This window comes from Salmo salar, chromosome ssa10 (genome assembly GCF_905237065.1).
Source record: "Salmo salar chromosome ssa10, Ssal_v3.1, whole genome shotgun sequence".
NCBI classification, from domain to species: Eukaryota; Metazoa; Chordata; class Actinopteri; order Salmoniformes; family Salmonidae; genus Salmo; species Salmo salar.
Genome location: NC_059451.1, coordinates 120452603 through 120473536, shown reverse-complemented (window position 1 = coordinate 120473536; position 20934 = coordinate 120452603). Strand labels below are relative to the sequence as shown.

At 43.6% G+C, this 20934-nt stretch overlaps 1 protein-coding gene and 1 non-coding gene across 3 annotated transcripts in view; one reads left to right on the top strand and one right to left on the bottom strand.

Annotated features, from left to right (window-relative positions):
* Positions 1 to 20697, bottom strand: part of LOC106561717 (tyrosine-protein kinase CSK) — a 28983-nt gene extending 8286 nt beyond the window's left edge. Inside the window, exons 1-6 of one of the 2 annotated variants that reach the window (XM_045688543.1) lie at positions 20239 to 20697; positions 5921 to 6012; positions 5088 to 5204; positions 3608 to 3720; positions 2459 to 2678; positions 331 to 490 (exon numbers count right to left, since the gene is read on the bottom strand). In XM_045688543.1, coding sequence (XP_045544499.1) covers positions 331 to 490; positions 2459 to 2678; positions 3608 to 3720; positions 5088 to 5204; positions 5921 to 5935 — 625 coding nt within the window. In that variant the 5' untranslated portion in view covers positions 5936 to 6012; positions 20239 to 20697. Of the gene's footprint in view, positions 1 to 330; positions 491 to 2458; positions 2679 to 3607; positions 3721 to 5087; positions 5205 to 5920; positions 6013 to 20020; positions 20156 to 20238 lie in introns of those variants that run through there. The other variant, XM_045688544.1, reaches the window with a different exon arrangement.
* Positions 4100 to 4175, top strand: trnas-uga (transfer RNA serine (anticodon UGA)). Its single transcript has one exon. It is a non-coding gene; the product is annotated as a tRNA-Ser (tRNA).
* Positions 20698 to 20934: the final 237 nt, after the last annotated feature.

The following is a 20934-nucleotide window of genomic DNA, read 5'->3' as shown; positions in this document are numbered from 1 at the left end:
TTCAGGATGGGTGTTTCAACCTTTTACATCCTGGATATACCTTGGCTCAATAGTCAGGGGTGGCAATGAGTGGCACACTCTGTGTAGACGGTTTAAACACCCATCCTGCGTCTGTAAGTGAGAATGACAGCATCCATTTCGGACCATTTCACACACACACACACACCAACAGAACAGGTATTGGGTGCAGTGAACTGAAGAGTGGACAGTGGACATCCCAGAACAGGCTGTGATGCAGAGGAGTGATTGATAATAACACATCGTTCCCCCAGAGGGTCTAACGTCTCCATACAGCCACAGACATACATGAACAGGGACATACATACTTGCCTCCAAACTCTCCCTTGCCTATGGACTGCTGAATGTTAAGCTCCTTCCTGTTCAGAGCCCAGCCACTCCTAGAGAACTCATCCTGGGCTGCCACAGTTCCCTCCTCCAGCTTCGGCTTGATCAGTTTGGTGCAGAGACCATCTGCGTCTTTGGTATAGTGCTGAGGACAGGGAGAGGACAAAGAGAGAGAGAAGGCATCGGTCAATAACATGACCCAGGAAGGGTTAAAGGTTGTGAATACTGGTGATGGTCGGTACGTTAGATTTGAACCAGGGTTGAGGTCAATTCCATGTCAATTCAGTAAGTAAAAATAGAGTTGATCCCAACCCTGGAAGGAACCTTAGGATTGATTCAGCAGGACCTAGCAGTAACCAACAGAGGGCAGCATTGTGAAAAACAGCAGAGCATTGGTTGGGTTTAAAAATATATATATATATATATATATATATATATATATATAGACGCATGTCATCAACATGTGCTTTAGGTCCACAACTCAGTCCATGTACAGTGGAGAGAGAGAGAGAGAGAGGAGAGAGAGGGGGGTTTAGGAGGGAGGGAGGAAGGAAGGAAGAGCGAGAGAGGGGGGTTTAGGAGGGAGGAAGGAAGGAAAGGAGAGAGGGGGGGTTTAGGAGGGAGGAAGGAAGGAAGAGAGAGAGAGGGGGGTTTAGGAGGGAGGAAGGAAGGAAGAGAGAGAGAGGGGGGGTTTAGGAGGGAGGAAGGAAGGAAGAGAGAGAGAGGTGGGTTTAGGAGGGAGGAAGGAAGGAAGGAAGAGAGAGAGAGGGGGGGTTTAGGAGGGAGGAAGGAAGGAAGAGAGAGAGGTGGGTTTAGGAGGGAGGAAGGAAGGGAGAGATAGAGAGGGGGGGTTTAGGAGGGAGGAAGGAAGGGAGAGAGAGAGAGGTGGGTTTAGGAGGGAGGAAGGAAGGAAGAGAGAGAGAGGGGGGGTTTAGGAGGGAGGAAGGAAGGAAGAGAGAGAGAGGGGGGGTTTAGGAGGGAGGAAGGAAGGAAAGGAGAGAGGGGGGTTTAGGAGGGAGGAAGGAAGGAAGGGAGGGAGGAAGGAAGGAAGGAAGGAAGGAAGGAAGGAAGGAAGGAAGGAAGGAAGGAAGGAAGGAAGGAAGGGAGGAAGGAAGGAAGGGAGGAAGGAAGGAAGGAAGGGAGGGGGGTTTAGGAGGAAGGAAGGAAGAGAGAGAGAGGGGAGTTTAGGAGGAAGAGAGGGTGGTTTTGAAAGTGAAAGCCGGATCAGGTGTCTTCAGGTGAAATGATCTAGAACCTACCGCTAACAGACCGTCTCAGAGACCAGAACACCTCACTAACAAACCGTCTCAGAGGTCAGAACACCTCACTAACAAACCGTCTCAGAGACCAGAACACCTCACTAACAGACCGTCTCAGAGACCAGAACACCTCACTAACAGACCGTCTCAGAGACCAGAACACCTCACTAACAGACCGTCTCAGAGACCAGAACACCTCACTAACAGACCGTCTCAGAGACCAGAACACCTCACTAACAAACCGTCTCAGAGACCAGAACACCTCACTAACAGACCGTCTCAGAGACCAGAACACCTCACTAACAGACCGTCTCAGAGACCAGAACACCTCACTAACAAACCGTCTCAGAGACCAGAACACCTCACTAACAGACCGTCTCAGAGACCAGAACACCTCACTAACAGACCGTCTCAGAGACCAGAACACCTCACTAACAAACCGTCTCAGAGACCAGAACACCTCACTAACAGACCGTCTCAGAGACCAGAACACCTCACTAACAGACCGTCTCAGAGACCAGAACACCTCACTAACAGCGAAACCACGTCTGTATAGTCAACAACGGTGCTCAGTGCTCACACACTCTGCTTGCAGGAGTGGAAAGCTCATTGGTACCAGTTCGCTTTAGGAGCCGGTCCTAATTCCTTCCCTACATGTTTCCCTTGGCCCGAGCCCTTTGATGTTTGCAGACCTGTAAGGTGGACGCAATATGGTGGAATCTCCACAACTACACCGTTTAAACCTATCTAGACTTCTCAGATCTACCACAGTCAAAATGGTAAGGGGTCAGATTAAGGGGGTAGGGATAGATTGGGTGGCTTATATATATATATATATATATCTTCCCCTGTACCTCCACCAGCTGCATGAGGTTCTCGAAGAACTCATCCTCGTCGATGCTGAGCTGACCCTCCTTGTAGACGATACGGTAGTGCTCCACCTTGCCGTCGCAGCTGACACACAGAGTGTAGTCACCAGGGTAGTTGGTGCTCTCTCTGACCAGGAACAGGCCCGTCTCTGGGGGGATCAGGAGACTCTCTGCCTGCTCCCTGGTTATCTTCCCATGGAACCATCTGGAAATGGGGGAGGGGGGGGGGAAATTGTTGTCAACAGTTGTCACAAAATGCTTTTCTTTTACAACAAGGAGTCTCACACACACACACACACACACTTCTCAGAACTGAAGCATGTGGCTAAATGTGGGAGATTGAAAGAAACCAACAGGAAACCTTGCAGACAGACAGGCAGGCAGATAGACAGGCAGGCAGACAGACAGACAGGCAGACAGACAGACAGACAGACAGACAGACAGGCAGACAGACAGACAGACAGACAGACAGACAGGCAGACAGACAGACAGACAGACAGGCAGACAGACAGACAGGCAGACAGCACAAAGCGGCACTGGAAACAGACAGTGAACTACAATTACAGGGCTGAGAAGAAAGAGGCAGGGCTCAGCCCAGCACGGCCCAACTGGGGTTTAGATTCACATAACAGCAGCTGCACTGCCACGACAAACAGCCTATCTGCACTGTACAATCACACAAACATACTGAAACACACAGAAACACAAAGAAACCGTTCAACCTGAGTATCAGCCTCTGAGCGGTGAACTATAACTGAAAGTCGTAAATGTTTCATAGTTTGATTTCACTTTGTCATATTTTACATTGAATGTGTTTGTTCTTTAATTGATGAGAGCTCTTACAAAAAAAAAACACATTCCTATGTATGTATTGCAATACATATAAAATGGCATAATAAAACTTAAAATCTACCCTATTAACTTACTGACTGTTGACCCTAAAATGGTACTCGTGACAGCCATCTTTACTGTTACACAGCCACTGGCGAGTCCTGCAGCAGCACACCACTAGCGGTGTATTCATGGGAAGTCATTTCAGTACAACATGGAGTGATGACTGTACTGTACTTCCAGCAACGTTGTAAAAGGATTCAGACTGGTTTAACCAGGCTATGGAGACTGTACTGTACTTACGGCATTAGACTCAGCTTGCCCCCTTGCTTCACCCCTTCCCTCTTCTGAACGTAGTTAGCTGGGATGGTGCCTTCTCGACCTGCTGTGTTCTTGGCTTTGTACCAGTTGGGGTCCTGAGACAAAACATGTTACCGTTACTCTGATTAGAAGATCAGGGTTGACTGAGTAAATAACGTAGAGAGATGGACAACATTACTGAAAACCCTCTGAGGACTTGTGATTTACAGCCCACCTCCTCAGACCATCAAGCATAGATGTGACCCCTTTTCTAGAGGATGCTGGCTGCTTCCATCTGATTGGATATCTTATAACCTTTTGGATTGGTCAACAATTGATTTTTGAAGTCAGATCTGGTATGAATGAAAGTATTTGGTTCGCCCTCTGATTTGCCTAGTTAGATAAAAAAAAAAAGGTTAAATTAAAAACAGGTTTTAAAATTGTCCTTGTTCAGCCCGCCATGGAAAGGTTGTATGATCAATTCTCATTTCCTGTGGTCCCGTGTGGCTCAGTTGGTAGAGCATGGTGTTTGAAACGCCAGGGTTGTGCGTTCGATTCCCACGGGGGACCAGTACGGAGAGAAAAAAAATTATGAAATGTATGCATTCACTACTGTAAGTCGCTCTGAATAAGAGCGTCTGCTAAATGACTAAACATGTAAATGTAATAGGCCCAATGGCCCGGCAGGCATCTCTACGGTCACGGCCCGGCAGGCATCTCTACGGTCACGGCCCGGCAGGCATCTCTACGGTCACGGCCCGGCAGGCATCTCTACGGTCATGCTTTGTAACCCCATTAGATATGGAACCCTAGACTGTTAATTGTTGAAAATGTCAGTATTGTAACTAAAGATTTGTGTCTTTAAATATTTTTTATTATTTATTTAATTTAAGTCTTTTTTAATTTAAGTTTCGTTCATTTTTACAATGATATTTAATAACACTTGTGTTTTTTGCATTTTGCTTCTCATGACCATTTGTTGATAATAGTGATCTGAATTAATGGTTAAACTATATTCAAAATGGAGGCAGATGGTAAGTTTATAATCCAGATGGTAAATTTATAATCCAGATGGTAAATTTATAATCCAGGCTGTATCACATCCGGCAGTGACTGGGAGTCCCAAAGGGCGGCGCCCAATTGGCCCAGCGTCGTCCAGGTTTGGCCGGGGTAGGTCGTCATTGTAAATAAGAAATATTTCTTAACTGACTTGACTAGTTAAATAAAAAGGTTACATAATAAAATCTAGATTGTTAAATATTTATTTAGTACTACGCCTCCTTTAAAAAAAAACTCTAAACTTTTTTTTCTTCTTCTTCGTCACAATTTCAAGAAACACAACAAAAATCTGAAAAGATTAAGCCAACGTTTCCCCTTAAACGATAAACCATTTGGTCTGTTTTCTAATCTCGCTTGCCAGAGACAATGGCAGCTGTGGTAAAAGACAAGCTGCTTCCTAAACATGGAGAGTTTGGTACTTTACCTTAGTGACAACGATGATGGTTAAGACATCTCCTTTGTTAAAGGGCAAGTCCTGCTCTGTGGTGCCCTTGAAGTTGTACTTGGCCATACACTCCGTTCCCCGCGGCCATGTTGGGGTCTGAGGGACAGGAGGAGTGAGGAAAAGGTTTTCATAAAAAGCAAGTGGATTTAAAAAATATATATATTTATTTCATCTGGGTTGAAAGTGAAGTGACCTCAACGCTGCAATAAACCAGTTCAATGACAATAGGTGGTGTAGTGCAGGGGTTCTCAAACGTCAAACGTCTCCTCGGGGACCACCAGACGCTTCATGTACCTCAACTACTCCCGGGGGCCAGCCCACCTGATTCAACTACTCCCGGGGGCCAGCCCACCTGATTCAACTACTCCCGGGGGCCAGCCCACCTGATTCAACTACTCCCGGGGGCCAGCCCACCTGATTCAACTACTCCCGGGGCCAGCCCACCTGATTCAACTACTCCCGGGGGCCAGCCCACCTGATTCAACTACTCTGGGGGCCAGCCCACCTGATTCAACTACTCTGGGGGCCAGCCCACCTGATTCAACTACTCTGGGGGCCAGCCCACCTGATTCAACAACTCTGGGGGCCAGCCCACCTGATTCAACTACTCTGGGGGCCAGCCCACCTGATTCAACAACTCTGGGGGCCAGCCCACCTGATTCAACTTGTCGACTGATCATCAAGCTCCCTGAATAGGTGAATCAGGTGAGCTGGTTCAGGGCTACAACTAAAGTCAATGACATGTTGTATATACTGTAGTATTTTCTCTATTCAACATGAAGCCATCTTTGTTTGTGATCTCCAGGTCTCACCTGGGATTCAGACATGCTGAAAAAGGCAGTGGGGTCTCCTGACGCAGGCCTCACACACCAGACGTTACCATAACACACTAACACACACACACCTGTGGAGAGACAAGAAGCGACCGTTACAGACAATACAGTGGGCAACCTAAGTAGACAGTCACCACCTAAACTCAACATTGAAAATGGGGCAGTCAGTAGACCGATCTGAAAGTAAAGCGTGAAGAACAGAGAGGAGTATAAATAACAGCTGGCAGTAGAAAGCAGAAGTAAGCAGGTCTTTTTGATGAGTTTTTTTTTTCCATCTCACTTTCGCAACTGTTGGTAAGCAAGTTTCCATTACGATCCAACGGCATCACGGGGGGGTGGTGGGGGGTGGGGCTAATCTTTGATTCTAATGAATAATAACCATACTCCCCGAGTTCTCAGAAACATTTTAGTTTGGCCCAGCCCACAATCTAATAAAGGAGATAAAACTGCAAGATGAATGCTGCGTACGTGAAAGACGATTAATGGTCATTCCCGGGAATCTGCATTGGCCGTACAATATTTAGTGCGACGCGGCCTCCGCAGAAGTCAAGGCATTCCGAGTTCTTGCAGAGTTATTGTGAAGGAAGTTGTCAAAAGAAGTCAGTTTATACAGGACGTACCGCCTCCCCCCGCCCACCGTCAACCAATCATGTCAATGCAGAACCTTCCACATTGTTACAGAATTTGGGAGGCACACGGCAATGCGATACGGAGCTCGATTTGGCCTCTGCAAGCCTCGAGAGGTACCGCAACCCTTCGTACGAAGCCTCTGGACCAGAGCTTTAAGGATGATAAAAAGAGATTCTCAATAGTAATGACCAGTTTGAGGGCCGTTCAAATAGATTCTTCACAGTAATATGTGGTAAACATAGAGAAAGACAGAGATATCATCTTTATATGTCCCATTATGGCGTCTATGAGTGCACGGGCAGCGCCACTGAGGGTCATCTCCATTTTGAAGTAGTCCATTTTTCTTTAAAAAAAATGACTTCTATGAGTTGACAAACAAACTGAAAGGGTTTATACCGCCACCTAGAGTGTGTTTGAACAGGAATAAAAAGGTAATGACGGTGATTTACTGCCATCTACAGTACAGTTATGGAATATTTGCTTTCAACTATAATTCATTGGCTTCTGATGACCCGGATAGAATCATGTGATCCTTCCTTCACCCATAGCAAGGCCAACCCAGTTGACTATTTTAAAATGGTGAAGCCCTCAATGGCCATGCCAAAACAGTTTATATCCACCTAGAGTCCTCTATCCAACTCTATGGTGGTAAATTCCCACTTGGTTTTGAACGCAGTATAGATCCTCCTACTCTGTTTAAAACTAGCCTGGTCCCAGATCTGTATAAAACAACTCAATGATCATAATAGTTGGCAAGAAAAAAAACAGTCAGATCTGGAATCAGGCTAGTTAAAAGCAATTATATATATATGAATGAAACTAATATATATATATAGTTTCATTCATATGGAGAAGTCATCTAATTCCTTTTCCCACCAAAACAGTTGAAAGTTGATACTTTCAGCCCCAGTGAATCTCCTGTAGGGTTAATATAGTTCTCCTCAACACTGGAATGGAAACTAGTGGTTGGACCATTAGAGGAGTCTCCTCATTCTCCATTTTCTAGGTTGGCAGACACTAACTATAGGGAGGGAAGCGTTTTTAAAACATATTTTATTCTAAAAATCGGCCACAGTAAATGACATATGGATGGATGTATTGACATAGTATTTATACACAAAACAGAGCAGCATGTAGAAGCATAGATGATGTCATTAACAGAACAGACAAACCCATTCTAGTAATTCTGTTTCTATGCACATGAGGGGGGAATGCACGGCCCATGAGTGATGTCATCATCCCGGGACAAACCACTTCCCAGCCAGGGTCAGTTCCCATGGACAAGTCCTATGTTGTGTTCATTAGGGACCAAAAGAAAAGAAAAGACTGAAACAGGGAGAGAGACTACCTGGACCTGTTCCAATGTGAAATGCACATTTTCCCTATTCCACTGTTTTATAAAAAGGTTTTCTGTTGCATGCCCTAATGAACAGGACCTTGGCTGAGTAACAACGTGAGATCATTTCCTCCCAGGGACATATCACAGAGAGAACCCATTACAGCTAGAGGGGACTGCCAATGGTGAACTTCCTGTATGACCGAGAGCCAAGACTGATTAATCCACACTAGGGTAGGTTCACTGAAAAACACGCAGAGAGAGAGAGAGGCAGACAGAGAGAGGCAGACAGAGACAGAGACAGACAGACAGAGAGAGAGAAAGGCGCAGGCAGGCAGAGAGACAGAATCCTCAGGACCAGAACATCCTATCAATCAGAATAAAACAAATTACAACACAATCAAAACTACATTGCTTATCGGGAAACACAAGCACAAAGCAAAATGCAGTGCTATCTGGCCCTAAATGGACAGTACACTGTGGTTAACCATTTGACCATGGTTACTGATCAAAACCATGACATAGTACAGGCTCAGTGAGCACAGCCTTGCTATTGAGAAGGGTAGACACAGGACAACCTGGCTCCCTGTAGAGGAAAGGCTGTGCAACCACTGCACAACAGCAGAACCTGAGACGGAGCTGCATTTCCTGACAAAATATAAAAAATAAATATAAAACAATTAGTGTCATTTCCCCAAGTTTGAAACCCTTATTCAAGGTTTCAAAGACCTCTCTGATGAGAGTAGGCTACCCGTCCTGTTGGGGGAGGAAGCAGAGAGCTGTGGGTTGGCAGCGCTCTACATTGCTGCCTGCCATAAGATGAGGGACAGTGTCTGACAGACCAATCAACCTGCACATGTCCTCTACTGTATGCTTATTGTTATTGTTGAATGTGTTGGTTATTTTGACCCTTGATTATTGTTGTTACTGTTGTCCCATTGACAATTTTGATTCTTGTTATCTTCATATTGTAAATATCCAAATTAAGCTTTGGCAATATGTACATTGTTACATCCTGCCAATAAAGCAAATTGAATTGAGAAAGACAGAGAGAGAGAGACACAATCCCCATACTTTAATGAAGACAGCTTCTCCATCCTGGAGGGTGAAATCAATCATTTCCAGGCCCAGGGACATGTACTAGTCTGTGGTGACCTAAATGCCAGAGCTGGACAAAAACCTGACACCCTCAGCACACAGGGGGACAAACACCTACCTGGAGGTGACAGCATTCCCTCCCCCATATGACCCCCAAGGCACAACTATGACAACATAACCAACAAAAACGGGTCACAACTCCTGCAGCTCTGTCGCACGCTGGGTACGTACATAGACAATGGTAGGCTTCGAGGGGACTCCTATGGTAGGTACACCTATAGCTCATCTCAGCTTCTCTATCAAATCTAATCATTTCAAGCAGACAACCGAAGAAAATTAACAACAACAAATGTTTTGATGAAGAACGTAGAGAGCTAAGAAAGACCCAGCAAACCTGAGCCTATTCCTTCACTATGGTGAATCACTAAAACAAAACAGAAATACACTATGGAAAAAGAAGGAACAGAACGTCTGAAATCAGCTCAACGTAATTGAAGAATCCATAGAATCTAACCACTTCTGGGAAAATTGGAAAACACTAAACAAACAACACGAAGAGTTATCTATCCAAAACAGAGATGTATGGGTAAACCACTTCTCCAATCTTTCTGGCTCTATAACAAAGAACAAACAGCAAAAGCATATACATGATCAAATACAAATCGTAGAATGAACTATTAAAGACTACAAGAAACCACTGGATCCTCCGATTACATTGAATGAACTACAGGACAAAATACAACCCCCCCCCCCCCAAGCCTGTGGGGTTGATGGTATCCTAAATGCAATGATAAAATATGCAGACAACAAATTCCAATTGGCTATACTAAAACTCTTTAACATCATCCTCAGCTCTGGCATCTTCCCCAATATTTGGCACCAAGGACTGATCACCCCAATCCACAAAAGTGGAAACAAATTTGACCCCAATAACGACCGTGGGATATGCGTCAACAGCAACATTGGGAACATCCTCTGCATTATCATTAACAGCAGACTTGTAAATTTCCTCAGTGAAAACAATGTACTGAGCAAATGTCAAATTGGCTTTTTACCAAATTATCGTACGACAGACCACATATTCACCCTGCACACCCTAATTGACAAACAAACAAACCAAAACAAAAATGCAAAGTCTTCTCATGCTTTGTTGATAAAAAAAAACCTTGACTCAATTTGGCATGAGGGTCTGCTATACAAGTTGATGGAAAGTGGTGTTGGTGGAAAAACATACGACATTATAAAATCCATCTACACAAACAAGTCTGCGGTTAGAATTAGCAGAAAATAAATGTTTTCCACAGGGCCGTGGAGTGAGACAGGGATGCAGCTTAAGCCCCACCATCTTCAACATATATATCAACGAATTGACGAGGGCACTAGAACAGTCTGCAGCACCCGGCCTCACCCTACTAGAATCTGAAGTCAAATGTCTACTGTTTGCTGATGATCTGGTGTTTTTGTTCCCAACCAAGGAGGACCTACAGCTGCACCAAGATCTTCTGCACAGATTCTGTCAGACCTGAGCCCTGACAGTAAATCTCAGTAAGATAAAAAATAATGGTGTTCCAAAAAAGGTCCAGTTGTCAGGACCATGAATACACATTCCATCTAGACACCGGTGCCCTAGAGCACACAAAAAAAACTATACATACCTCGGCCTAAACATCAGCGCCACAGGTAACATCCACAAAGCTGTCAACGATCTGAGAGACAAGGCAAAAAGGGCATTCTATGCCATCAAAAGGGACATCCTAATTGGTATGTCAAATTGTATCTGGCAAAAAAATACTTGAATCAGTTATAGAACCCATTGCCTTTATGGTTGTGAGGTCTGGGGTTTACTTACCAACCAAGAATTCACAAAATGGGACAAACACCAAATTGAGACTCAATTTGAATTCTGCAAAAATGTCCTCTGTGTACCATGTAAACCACCAAATAATGCATGCAGAGCAGAATTAGGCCGATACCCGCTAATTTTCAAATCCAGAAAAGAAATGTAAAATTCTACAACCACCTAAAAGGAAGCGATTCCCAAACCTTCCATAACAAATCACCTACAGAGAGATGAACCTGGAGAAGAGTCCCCTAAGCAAGCTGGTCCTGGGGCTCTGTTCACAAACACAAACAGACCCCACAGAGTCCCAGGACAGCAACACAATTAGACCCAACCAAATCTTGAGAAAACAAAAAGATAATTACTTGACACATTGGAAAGAATTAACAAATAAACAGAGCAAACTAGAATTCTATTTGGCCCTAAACAGAGAGTACACAGTGGCAGAATACCTGACCACTGAGACAGACCCAAAATGAAGGAAATCTTTGACTATGTACAGACTCAGTGAGCATAGCCTTGCTATTGAGAAAGGTTTCCGTCGACAGACCTGGCTCTCAATAGAAGAGCCACTGCCCATAAAATGAGGTGGAAACTGAGCTGCACTTCCTAACCTCCTGCCAAATGTATGACCATATTAGAGACACATATTTCCCTCAGATTACACAGATCCACAAAGAATTCAAAAAAACAAACCCGATTTTGATAAACTCCCATATCTACTGGGTGAAATATCACAGCAGAAAGATTTGTGACCTGTTGCCACAAAGAAAAGGACAACCAGTGAAGAACAAACACCACTGTAAATACAACCCATATTTTTGTTTATTTATTTTCCCTTTTGTACTTTAACCATTTGCACATAATGACATTTGAAATGTCTTTATTAATTTGGTACTTCTGTGAGTGTAATGTTTACTGTACATTTTTTTCTTGTTTATTTCACTTTTAGCTGCTGGCTGCACAGCTAGAGTGACTGGTAGTAAGGGGGACCTACCACCCTTCCCTTTGAAAACACGTTTCATCCATGGTTACTACGCGTCAGACAGACTAATTTAAGGTCAACACAGGTCAACACAGCTACAGTGTGTGTGGAGTAGGAGGACAGTCAGAGCACATGAAGACTTCCAGTCATATAATGTAAGACCTACCATGACACATTGGGCAAGGCAGTTCAGTTCCACATGGCATGGATGAGGAGTAAAACCACATACTGTTGCACTTTACCAGGTCATACGTCAAGCACACACTTCCCATAGATGCAGAAATAGATCAGCTGACGTGTCTAAAGTACACTAACCATGAAACATCCCTGACCAGCCGTTCAAGACTTTTGCGATGTAGAACGACAAGAAGAAACCCAAATCAAATCAATCTGATATCAATTTGATTTCCTGTGTTTACATATTGATCTGTATGGCAATACATCTGGGTTTGTCGTACTGATAGCAACAGGAGAGGGTCTGGGCAAAGTCCCCAGTAGGCCAGTGACGTCACTGTGTAAGGAATGGAACAATATGGACCAGACCTGCGTCGCATGACACTTCATTTCTCTCTACCAGAAACAGCTCCACGTGAATTTGCGTTCACACTGCATTTAGCCCTGCCTGGGTGAAGAACATGCAGTATGAAAAACTCCTTGGATAGGCCAACATCATAGCATAGGGAAACCCTAACTCCTTGGATAGGCCAACATCATAGCATAGGGAAACCCTAACTCCTTGGATAGACAAACATCATAGCATAGGGAAACCCTAACTCCTTGGATAGACAAACATCATAGCATAGGGAAACCCTAACTCCTTGGATAGACCAACATCATAGCATAGGGAAACCCTAACTCCTTGGATAGACCAACATCATAGCATAGGGAAACCCTAACTCCTTGGATAGGCCAACATCATAGCATAGGGAAACCCTAACTCCTTGGATAGACCAACATCATAGCATAGGGAAACCCTAACTCCTTGGATAGGCCAACATCATAGCATAGGGAAACCCTAACTCCTTGGATAGGCCAACATCATAGCATAGGGAAACCCTAACTCCTTGGATAGGCCAACATCATAGCATAGGGAAACCCTAACTCCTTGGATAGGCCAACATCATAGCGGCAGCAGGCTACCAGGCTGTGAGAGAGAATGAGACAGAATTCAGCATTTCTTGTGGCTTTAGCTGTTCCCAGAAGGGTCCCCCTTCATGGAACTACAAAAAAAAAAAACTACCCCCTAACCCAGCCCTACAACTCATGAAACCACAGCCTTTCCCTTTAGAGGAAGACACTACACAGCCTTTGTGGGCTGGTCCTACTGATCTCAGTGTGTGTGTGGGTCAGACATACTTTAGTTCCAGAGGTCTGAAGTGCAGTCGAATCTCTGCTAGCCTGGGTTCCTGACTGACAATTCAGCAAAGTGAACTCAGCCTACATATTTTCTGAAGGACACCACCAGGCTTCCACCCACACTGAGGTTCACACACACACACACCGTTTCCTCTATACATGCTGCAGTGCATGCAGTACAGTAGAGTAGAGGAGAAGGCCTGTCGTGCTGCGTGACATGACACCGTTTCCTCTATATAGATGCTGCAGTGCATGCAGTACAGTACAGTAGAAGGCCTGTCGTGCTGCGTGACATGTGCCCGAGGCTACAACAGGAACCAGGAAGTTGGCTTCAATGAAAGCCTCTCTCAGCATGGAGACATGATGTGCTCTGTGATACAGACTGACTACAGAGGTAGAGACACATAGAACATCATGAACTCGACAGTCCCAGAGAGAAGGTATTGCAGTACGTCAACACAAACCAGTTGAACATCTCTATGATGCTGGTAAAAAGTCTAAAAGGCTAGGGTTGGCACAACTATCATATACAGCAATCATGTAACCTACAATTATGGACAATAACTGTTAACAAGTCCCATAGGGCAGTGCACAATTGGCCCAGCGTGTCCGGGTTTGGCCGTCATTGTAAATAAGAATTTGTTCTTAACTGACTTGCCTAGTTAAAATGTAGGTTAAAATAAAATAAAAATGATAAACTTCCTGGCATTGACAACTTACATGCTGACCAGATCGGACACGTGACGTGTGCGCGAGCACTGCAAAATAAATTTACACATACATGTTATGCAATCATTGCACCCACATCGTCTCGCGAACGTCTGTGTGGACAGGCGCTAAAATAGAAATCAGTTCTATTTGTGACGCTCAACGCGCTGCAAGTCTGGCCTCTCCCATCTCATCGTAGATTTTTAGGAGCATATACCCACGTGGGTGATTTAAAGATGAACTTCCACACTCCATATACCCACGTGGGTGATTGACAGATGAACTTCCACATTCCAGTAGGTTGTAGTAACGCTGGTTGCCAACCACCATATTATGTCCAAAATAATAGGAAGCAGCATGAGGAAGGAGGAGAGTTGACAAGAAAGGAATTTGGTTTACCGCTTTATCTGTGGATTAATTGTCAGAGTAGAGGACCTTGTGCATTTCAGGTAAAATAACAACCCAATGTTTATATCCCAGGACAAATTAGCTAGCAACAGCAAGCTAACTAGCTAAATTGTCAAAAGTGTTTAATGCTTTTCGACCTGTCCCCAAATTAATATAATTGGTTCAGAGTTTGTTTTGATATTTTAACCTGCATGTCCTGATCGCTTCTGGTGTGGGTGAACAAAAATAATGTGCGCTCGTCCGGTTTGGTCAGCATGTTAGATGGAAAGCTACTGAGGATGATAGCTGACTCTATAGCCACTCTTACCTGTCACATCTTTAATCTGAGCCAAGAGGAAAGTCTGTTCTCAGCTAAAGTCATTCCGCTACCCAAGAGTGGTAAAGCGGCCTTTACTGGTTCTAACAGCAGACCTATCAGCTTGCTGCCAGCTCTTAGCAAACTGTTGGGGGAAAAATTTGTGTTTGACCAAATACAATGCTATTTCTCTGTAAACAAATGAACAACAGACTTTCAGCATGCTTCTAGAGTACTGCACTGACACAAATGACTGATGATTGGTTCAAATAAATTGATGAGACGACTGTGGGACCTGTACAGTTAGATTTCAATGTAGCTTTTGATATTGACCATAACCTGTTGTTGAGAAAACTTATGTGTTATGGCTTTTCAACCTCAGCTCTGAATCCACGACATGGCAATCTAATAGAACTCAAAGGGTTTTCTTTAACGGAAGCTTATCTAATGTCAAACATCTAAAGTGTGGTGTACCACAGGGCAGCTCTCTAGGCCCTCTACTATTATTTTCACCATTGACCTGCCGCTGGCATTAAACAAAGCATGTGTGTCCATGTACGCTGATGATTAAACCATATACACATCAGCAACCACAGCTAATGAAGTCTCTGAAACCATTAAAGAGTTATAGTCTGTTTTGGAATGGGTGGCCAGTAATAAACTGGTCCTGAACATTTCTAAAACTAAAAGCAATGTATTGGTACAACTCATTCCCTAAGTTCTAGACCTCAGCTGAATCTGGTAATGTTATGGCGTGGCTGTTGAACAAGTTGAAGAGACTAAATTACTTGGTGTTACCAGATTGTAAACTGTCATGGTCCAAACATATAGACTCAATGGTTATAAAGATTGGAGAGGTCTGTCCATAATAAAGAGATGCTCTGCTTTTGACACCACACTCCACAAAGCAAGTCCTGCAGGCTCTAGTTATCTCATCTTGATTATTGTCCAGTCATATGGTCAATTGATGCAAAGAAAGTCCTAGTTAAGCTGCAGCTGTCCCAGAACAGAGCGGCACGTCTTGCTCTTCATTGTAATCAGAGGGCTAATATTAATACTACGCATGCCAGTCTCTCATGGCTAAGAGTTGAGGAGAGACTGACTGTCACTTCTTGCTTTAAGAAACATTAAAGCAACACCTCATGGCACAACGCCTCTCCCCCGTTTGACATTCTTGTTGTTGTGTATGGACTGACATCTATGTAACTGATAGATGCACACACACACACGTTTTTAAATTGAAAAGTATTTTGTCTGTAATGTATTTTTCGTTATATGTCGGAACCCCAGTAAGACTAGCTGTCGCCATCGGCGTCGGTTAATGGGGGTCCTAATAAATCAAATCTGCTACTGCTACTACTACTACTACTACTACTACTGCTGCTGCTGCGACTACTACTACTGCTGCTGCGACTACTACTACTACTGCTGCTGCTACTGCTGGAAAAAGTTCCCAATTGTCATACTTGAGTAAAAGTAAAGATACCTTAATAGAAAATGACCCAAGTAAAAAAATGACCCAAGTAAAAGTGAAAGTCACTGAGTAAAATACTACTTGAGTAAAAGTCTAAAGTATTTGGTTTTAAATATACTTAAGTATCAAAAGTAAAAGTATAAATAATTTCAAATTCCATATATAAAGCAAACTAGAGGGCATAATGTTCTTGTTTTTTAAATTGATGGATAACCAGGGGCACACTCCAACACTCAGACTTCATTTATAAACGAAGCATGTGCTTAGTGAGTCTGCAACATCAGAGGCAGCAGGGATGACCAGGGATGTTTTCTTGATAAGCGTGTGAATTAGGAAGGAAACCTCTCAGGGATTTCATCAGGAGGCCAAAGGTGACTTTAAAATCGTTACAGAGTCTAATGGAGACTAGTCAGGATCGAGGGAAAGATGAACGGAGCAAAGTACAGGGAGATCCTTGATGAAAACCCGCTCCAGAGCGCTCAGGACCTCAGACTGGGGTGAAGGTTCACCTATAAACAGGACAACGACCCTAAGCACACAACCAAGACAACGCAGGAGTGGTTTCGGGACAAGTGTCTGAATGTCCTCGAGTGGCCCAACCAGAGCCCTGACTTCAACCAGATCGAACATCTCTGGAGAGACCTGAAAATATTTGTTCCAGCAACACTCCCCATCCAACCTGACAGAGCTTGAGAGGATCTGCAGAGAAGAATGGGAGAAACTCCCCAAATACAGGTGTGACAAGTTTGTAGCGTCATACCCAAGAACACTCAATGCTGTAATCACTGACGAAGGTGCTTCAACTAAGTACTAAGTACAGGGTCTGAATACTTATGTAAAATGTGATATCAGTTGTCTATTTTTAGTACATTTGCTAAAATGTCTAAATACCTGTTTTTGCTTTGTCATTATGGGGTATTGTGATGTCATTATGGGGTATTGTGAAGTCATTACGGGGTATTGTGAAGTCATTACAGGGTATTGTGAAGTCATTACGGGGTATTGTGAAGTCATTACAGGGTATTGTGATGTCATTACAGGGTATTGTGATGTCATTACAGGGTATTGTGATGTCATTACAGGGTATTGTGATGTCATTACAGGGTATTGTGATGTCATTACAGGGTATTGTGATGTCATTACAGGGTATTGTGATGTCATTACAGGGTATTGTGTTTAGACTGATCAGGGAAAAAAACAATGAAATCCCTTTTAGAACAAGGCTGTAACATAACAAAATGTGGGAAAAGTGAAGGGGTCTGAATACTTTACGAACGCACTGTGTTTATTAGTTGGCAGGAGTCTTTAGTTGTTTTCATGCATTTCAAATACCTTAAGACTTTTTCTGGTAGATGTTTCCTAAGACCCCCTTGTTCCATCTGTTTGACCACAAATCTAAGCCTTTTGCTTATACCTAATTTTTAGGATGGAAAATGGTTAAAAATGTGTATGTGCCTTAATATCAACAACAACAAATAAATAGACTCTTCGCTTTCATTTGACATCCAATTTGACACGCTCCTATGAACTTCACGTTGGTGCTCGTGGAAATGACATAGTAGAAGATGTAGCAGTGGCAACAATTTGTAAGTCGCTCTGGATAAGAGCGTCTGCTAAATGACGTAAATGTATATGTCTGGTTATGTATGTAGGCATACATCATCTGATGTATGTTTTCTGTATGTTTTATTATTTAACCAGGCAAGTCCGTTAATATAAATAAGAATTTGTTCATGACGGTCTACCAAAAGGCCTCCTGAGGGGACAGGGGCTGGGATTAAAAAATAAATAAAATATAGGACAGAACACACATCACGACAAGAGAGACAACACTACATAAAGAAAGACCTAAGACAAGATAGCAATTGCATGTCAAATATGCCTGTCTGGTGTCAATTTCTCTACGGGATATTAAAAGTATACCAATTTATTCTAAAGCACAGTCGATCACATTAGGACAGACCACTAACTGACCTGGATATGCATGATGATGATGATGATGATGAATGTGACCTGGCATTATCTGATTGGCTGAAAGGTGGATATCACCATCAGCATTAGTTAGGCAGCATTGAGCATTTCACTGGTAGCCACAGCGACTATATAGCCTGGAAGTCAAACTGATACGCTCCCATTGACGTGGTGAAGTGAAACGGCACATATCTGTTCAGATTCCAAGCTAGACACTAAAGGCGGAGTCAGAATGCATGTTCCTGCTACCACAATAGTACTAAGAGCTTTTGTTTTGCATCGCTCCATGTGTTGCTCAAGCTAGTCACCAGTCAGGGTAACAGTTTCACTCATTTAGTTCCATCCGGCTCAATTCTTTCCATCACTGGTTTGCCATTTGACTATTCTCTGAGTTGTTTAGCTCCATCCGGCTACAAAGGAGCTCTCTGTGTGTGAAAACTGTGACTCTGTATGCTGGCTATTGTTTATAGAGAGGGTCAGAGCCAGAGGTCAGTGACCTAACTGGGAGAACTACGGCCTTGGCCCAAGGCGACCATTTTCTCTCTAAGACTGACACACACACTATTGCTTGGCCAAAGGGTATTATATGAACCAGAGTTAGTTCCTGTGAGTGTGACTGCTTTAAAAATATATATGTATTTTTTTTATGTGCAAGCTCAGCCGAGTAAGATTTCCCATGCATTTATTACAGCATAATTAACTTGAAATTTAAAGGATACCAAATAGCAATACACCATCATCCACAAATGAGTTGTTAAAGCCCTATTTCAACCAAGTCCTCCAAAAACAAAGGCCGCCCACTGTCTCTACAAGCTGCTGCCCATCCATCCCTACAGATAACATATCTCTGGTCTGGTGATGCTAAAGGCTCTGTGACACCCTCTTCAGAAGCAGTCAGTTCACCCTCTGTGGGCTCGGCCATTCCCTCTGCCACTCTATTTTGGCCCCTTGTACCTAACAGGCATAATGCAGCCTTTCTGCGAGCTCAAAAGGAGTGAAGGAGAGGGGGAAAGGCGAAGGGAGATGAGGACAGAGCGGAGGCTGTGTGGGAGGATGTCTGGTGGTTCAGACAGCTGCCGCTATTGCACCCAGTGAGCCAAAGGAAGTGGCACAGAGAGAGAGAGAGAGAGAGGGGCATAGAGAGAGACTAAGAGAAAGACTAAGAGAAAGAGAGCAGGGAGAATAATTATGACTTCCCATCACCACCACATTCCCATGTTCACACAAAGCAACAATACTGAGTTGGAGTCATAATCTGCAAGCCTTATGGTTAAGGCTTGCTGTATCTCCTTAGTGGAGGCCACATATAGGCTGCTACTGAATATCTGCTTCACGTCAATGTTGACAGTTCTGCAAATCGCTTCTGGATAAGAGCGTCTGTTAAATCACCATACTATATTTGTGCCATAAGAGCGTCTGTTAAATCACCATACTATATTTGTGCCATAAGAGCGTCTGTTAAATCACCATACTATATTTGTGCCATAAGAGCGTCTGTTAAATCACCATACTATATTTGTGCCATAAGAGCGTCTGTTAAATCACCATACTATATTTGTGCCATAAGAGCGTCTGTTAAATCACCATACTATATTTGTGCCATACATCTGAAGACAGCACGATGCACATGAGTTCAGCCCAATAGGCTGGTAGGATTCAGAACAAGTGGTCATCGCAATTACATTCATAGCAGATGTGTAAGGTTTATAACACTGCCTTATTAGAAGACTGAGCCTACGTATTGGAATCACATCAATATTTCAAATCACGCAACGAGATGAAAACGATACGTCTGAGCTTCAGTTCCTTGAACTTTGTCATCCGTTAGGCTGTGTGACTCGACTACTTCCCAAATAGCATCCTATTCTCTACATAGTAAACCGTTTATCTTATTTAACCAGAGCCCTAGATAGGCCCCTACAACTCAAGAGTCTGATCATCCAATCCCTCTTCAACTATGAGAAACAACAACCAATACCTGTGGTTTTGGAAGATGCCGAGTGAGTAAGAAACACACGACGCAAACAGCTAGATTGTAATTAGTCTTCTTCTGAGGTCCACTCGTGATTCTGGATCTGTCCATTTGGTTTGTTTGAGTAACAGAAAATAAAAGGCTAAATGAATCTGCGGCCAATTTCACAACACAGTAGTATAACAGCGGATGTTGCGACCAATGTAACAATGTTAACATCTTACCTATCAAATGGAAGAGAACGTCAATGGATACATCTCTATGAGAAGAAAGCAGAGGTAGCAAACACGTGGGTGGAATAGATGTCAGAGACAGTTGGAATATACATTCGCGTTAAAACGATTCCCCCCCAACAAAAATGATGATGCAGTCAATTGTTCCTCAGCTTGATGAAAACAACACCGCGGCGTCTCAACCGTCGAGCGATATAACCACCGAAACAACTCAACTCAGTCACAAAACGAGTGAGATCAAGCACAGTGTTCCTGGAAATTAACTCAGACTGTGAAAACCAGCTAAATTAATGCACAAAACTTCAATCGTGTTCCTGCGCCGTGGTCGGCCTTATTGTAGTACGAAATGCACGTAGTTAACCAAGAGGGTCACCGGGCGCAAAGTTCACAACGTTGAAGATAGAAATGTATCGCTTATGTCATTAGAACATCGTTCGGGAGAAGTGTAACAGTTCTAGATGTTGTATTGCTATCTGCAACGTTCTGCGTGTTCCGCCCCGACCGTGATCCCTTGCACTACGCATGCGCGCGTTGGACACCCCTCTGCAGTCCATGAAAGTACAACAGCTCGTCAAAAACATATTAAAACATCACGGAAATTAATACAGAACACATTGCTCTGCTTCTCGGCTAATATTTCACTCTTTTTAACAAAAGGGAAAATATCCTGTTAGATAAGAATAAAAT